Source organism: Austrofundulus limnaeus, unplaced genomic scaffold, assembly GCF_001266775.1.
Source record: "Austrofundulus limnaeus strain Quisiro unplaced genomic scaffold, Austrofundulus_limnaeus-1.0 Scaffold132, whole genome shotgun sequence".
NCBI lineage: Eukaryota > Metazoa > Chordata > Actinopteri > Cyprinodontiformes > Rivulidae > Austrofundulus > Austrofundulus limnaeus.
In genome coordinates, this window is record NW_013952534.1 from 1,388,363 (window position 1) to 1,391,635 (window position 3,273).

At 42.4% G+C, this 3,273-nt stretch overlaps 1 protein-coding gene across 1 annotated transcript in view; it reads left to right on the forward strand.

The window, feature by feature from the left end:
* Window positions 1-721: 721 nt before the first annotated feature.
* The window catches only part of LOC106522594 (C-Maf-inducing protein), a gene marked incomplete at its 5' end in the record, with an annotated part of 10,204 nt that continues 7,652 nt past the window's right edge, over window positions 722-3,273 (forward strand). Inside the window, 8 exon segments of the mRNA XM_014015664.1 lie at window positions 722-829; window positions 923-1,039; window positions 1,114-1,254; window positions 2,266-2,313; window positions 2,395-2,541; window positions 2,775-2,880; window positions 2,955-3,025; window positions 3,157-3,273. Coding sequence (XP_013871118.1) covers window positions 722-829; window positions 923-1,039; window positions 1,114-1,254; window positions 2,266-2,313; window positions 2,395-2,541; window positions 2,775-2,880; window positions 2,955-3,025; window positions 3,157-3,210 — 792 coding nt within the window.

Below are 3,273 nucleotides of genomic sequence, written 5' to 3' on the forward strand. Positions count from 1 at the left end.
ATGTAAATAGTTATTCCTCAGCTTCACAATGATTCAGGCTGTATCTGAAGCTGACCCTCAGCCGGCACACATTTCCTTTCTTCTTTTTGTCTGGAAATGTTGAAAAAAAAAACAACAGAAATACTGAAAATAGAAAATATAATATCTGAATAAACCAGCCTGTCTGACAGTTTATGTTTATGATGCTCAATCATTACATCACTGTCTGTCATTAGTGAGTCTACATCATAATTTCTGAATTATTCTGCAGTCTAACTAGTCAACAATCCAATAAAGTCCATATTTTACATGTTTAATATCAGTTAATAATGTCAGATAAAATCAATTTTAAATAAGGTTAAACATGATCATTGAAGCTGTTTAATGTTAGCAAACAGGTTTTACAAATAAATAATTAATTTGGGTGAAATATGTGTAATATTTACCTGTGAATTATAACCCTTTTATCTCTTGTAAACATGTTGTAAACATTTCTGTAGTTTATAACAAAGTATTTGTACCATTTGTACTTTTATAAAGTGTTTGTTTTCACTGTGCTACGTTCTGCTCATTGATTTCAATGTTAGCGTTAGCATTAGCTCAATGCATAAAAATCCTGCTTGTGAAGCCACGCCCAGGTCACATGACGCCCAATCCAGTAATAAATATCAGTGGCTGTAGCAGCTGCTACCGCTGCGCTGCAGCCCTGCTGCCCTCAGCAACATGACTGTGTCGTCCTCAGGTCCACTCCTGCCTGCTCAGCGTGCGCTCAGGGAAGGACGGCTGGTTCCAGCTCTACAGCCCAGGGGGCGTGGCCTGTGACGACGACGGCGAGCTGTTTGCCAGCATGGTGAGTTCAAAACCACTTCTTATTTCTGTTTGTTTGTTTATTATGGTGCAACAAAATGTTTAAACACACACTGCTGCTCTTCCTCCGGTCCAGGTCCACATCTTGATGGGTTCCTGCTATAAAACCAAGAAGTTCCTGCTCTCCCTGGCTGAGAACAAGCTGGGTCCCTGCATGCTGCTGGCCCTGCGGGGGAACCAGACCATGGTGGAGGTCCGTCTCTTCTTCTTCTGTGCTCGCTTCACACGTGCAGAAGAAGAAGAAGGCTGACGTGTGTGTTTGTGCAGATCCTGTGTCTCATGCTGGAGTACAACATCATCGAGAACAAAGACACACAGCTGCAGATCATCTCCACCCTGCAGAGCACGCAGGTGGGCTTCAGGATGTACGAGCAGCTCTGCGACCGGCAGCGGGAGCTCAAAGAGCTGGTGAGTTCTGGGCCCTGACCCGTTCAGGTCCTGAGCTTACAGACCTCCACAGGTACACACAGGGAGAGGCAGCACTTCCTGTGCAGCCTGAGCTCACTTCCTGTCAGAAGAATAACATATTTATACACATTTTAAAGTCTGCAGCCAGGATTAAATTATTAATTATTTATTATTAATTATTATTATTCCTCCCGCCTGAGGTCAGGTAAGGTATTTATCACAGCAGACATGTCCTGTATCGCCCCCTGCTGGTCCCACAGGTTTATCAGTTGTAACACAGGCAATTAAACATTTACAATATTTGTGTTTATTCTGGTCTCTTCTGTACGACGGCACATTAGGGCCATGTTGCAGATGAAAAAAAGGAGCAAATCTCCAAGAAAAAAACTCAGAATTTCTGAGATTAATTTCAGAAATTTTCGAGAAAAAAAACAGGAAATTCTCTTATTTTGAAAAGTCGCAAATTTGTGAGAAAAAAACTCAGAAATTTCCATAATTAAAGGCAGAAATTTGTGACATTTAAACAGATATTTTCTGACATGGTAAAGTCAGAAATTTACAAGAAAAAAACTCATAAATTTATGAGAAAAAAATGCAGAAGTTTTCATGAATAAAGAGTGATTCCACCTGTTTTCACCACCTTGAGCATCTTTAATCTGCTCTACTTTAGAAGCTAAAACACGTAGAGACGTCAAACCTGGACTAGATTATTCTACTCTGACTGCAGAATGTTTAAAACCAAGTGTTTGATTTGTGAAACATATGTTTGATATGTGAAGCTAAAGGAAATATGGTGATTTCAGCAATTTTTATGAATAATTATTTCAAAATAAGAGAATTTCCTGTTTTTTTCTCAAAAATTTCTGATCTTAATCTCAGAAATTCTGAGTTTTTTTTCTCAGAGATTAGCTCCTCTTTTTTTTTTTTTTTCATCAGCGAAGTGGCCCTAATACGTCATCGTGCTTCTGGTATCCAATAAACTTCAAAAGTATATATATTTTTATTTTTTAGCAAAGAAAAGGAGGCCCCACCCGACTGACCCTGCCCTCCAAATCCACGGTGAGCCCAGATGAGTAATCCTGGCTAATCTGGAGTCAAACCGTTTCAGATGTTTCATTAAACGTTTCCTCCTGCCTGCAGGATGCAGATCTGGCCCGTCTGTTGAGTTCAGGCTCCTTTGGGAATCTGGAGAACTTGAGCCTGGCCTTCACCAACGTCACCAGTGCCTGTGCTGAGCAGCTCATCAAACTGCCGTCACTCAAACAGCTGAACCTGTGGTCCACACAGGTACCTGAACGCATCACAAACACACAAACAGCTGAACCTGTGGTCCACACAGGTACCTGAACGCATCACAAACACACAAACAGCTGAACCTGTGGTTCTTGGTTCTTGAAGGCACCATGAACAGCTGGTGGTCCATGCATCTCTCTCTCTCTCACACACACACACACACACACACACACACACACACACACACCTCGTACTGACTGCAGGTCTTCTTGTTGTTCCTGCTGCAGTTTGGAGATGCTGGACTCCGGTTGTTATCGGAGCACCTGGCCTGTCTTCAGGTCCTGAACCTGTGTGAGACTCCGGTCACTGACGCAGGACTTCTGGCTCTGAGCTGTAAGAAAGCTTCTGATTGGTTGTAAGGAGCAGGAAGTTGTGTGTGTGTGTGTTAAACATGTGGTGTGTTGCAGCCATGAAGAGTCTGTGCAGTCTGAACATGAACAGCACCAAACTGACCGCCGACACCTACGAGGACCTGAAGGTAAATCAGCTGTTTACCTTCAAAATAACAACGGGCTTCAGAATAAAACTCATACATACCCCTTCAAAATAAGAGTCTGATAAAGCAGATTTATTTATAAATATAAACTTTGAGCTTTTGTTTGTCTGCAGGCCAAACTGCCCAACCTGAAGGAGGTAGATGTCCGGTACACTGAGGCCTGGTGATCCTTCATGGCCCCGCCCACCTCCAACATGACCACACACACACACACACACACACACACACAC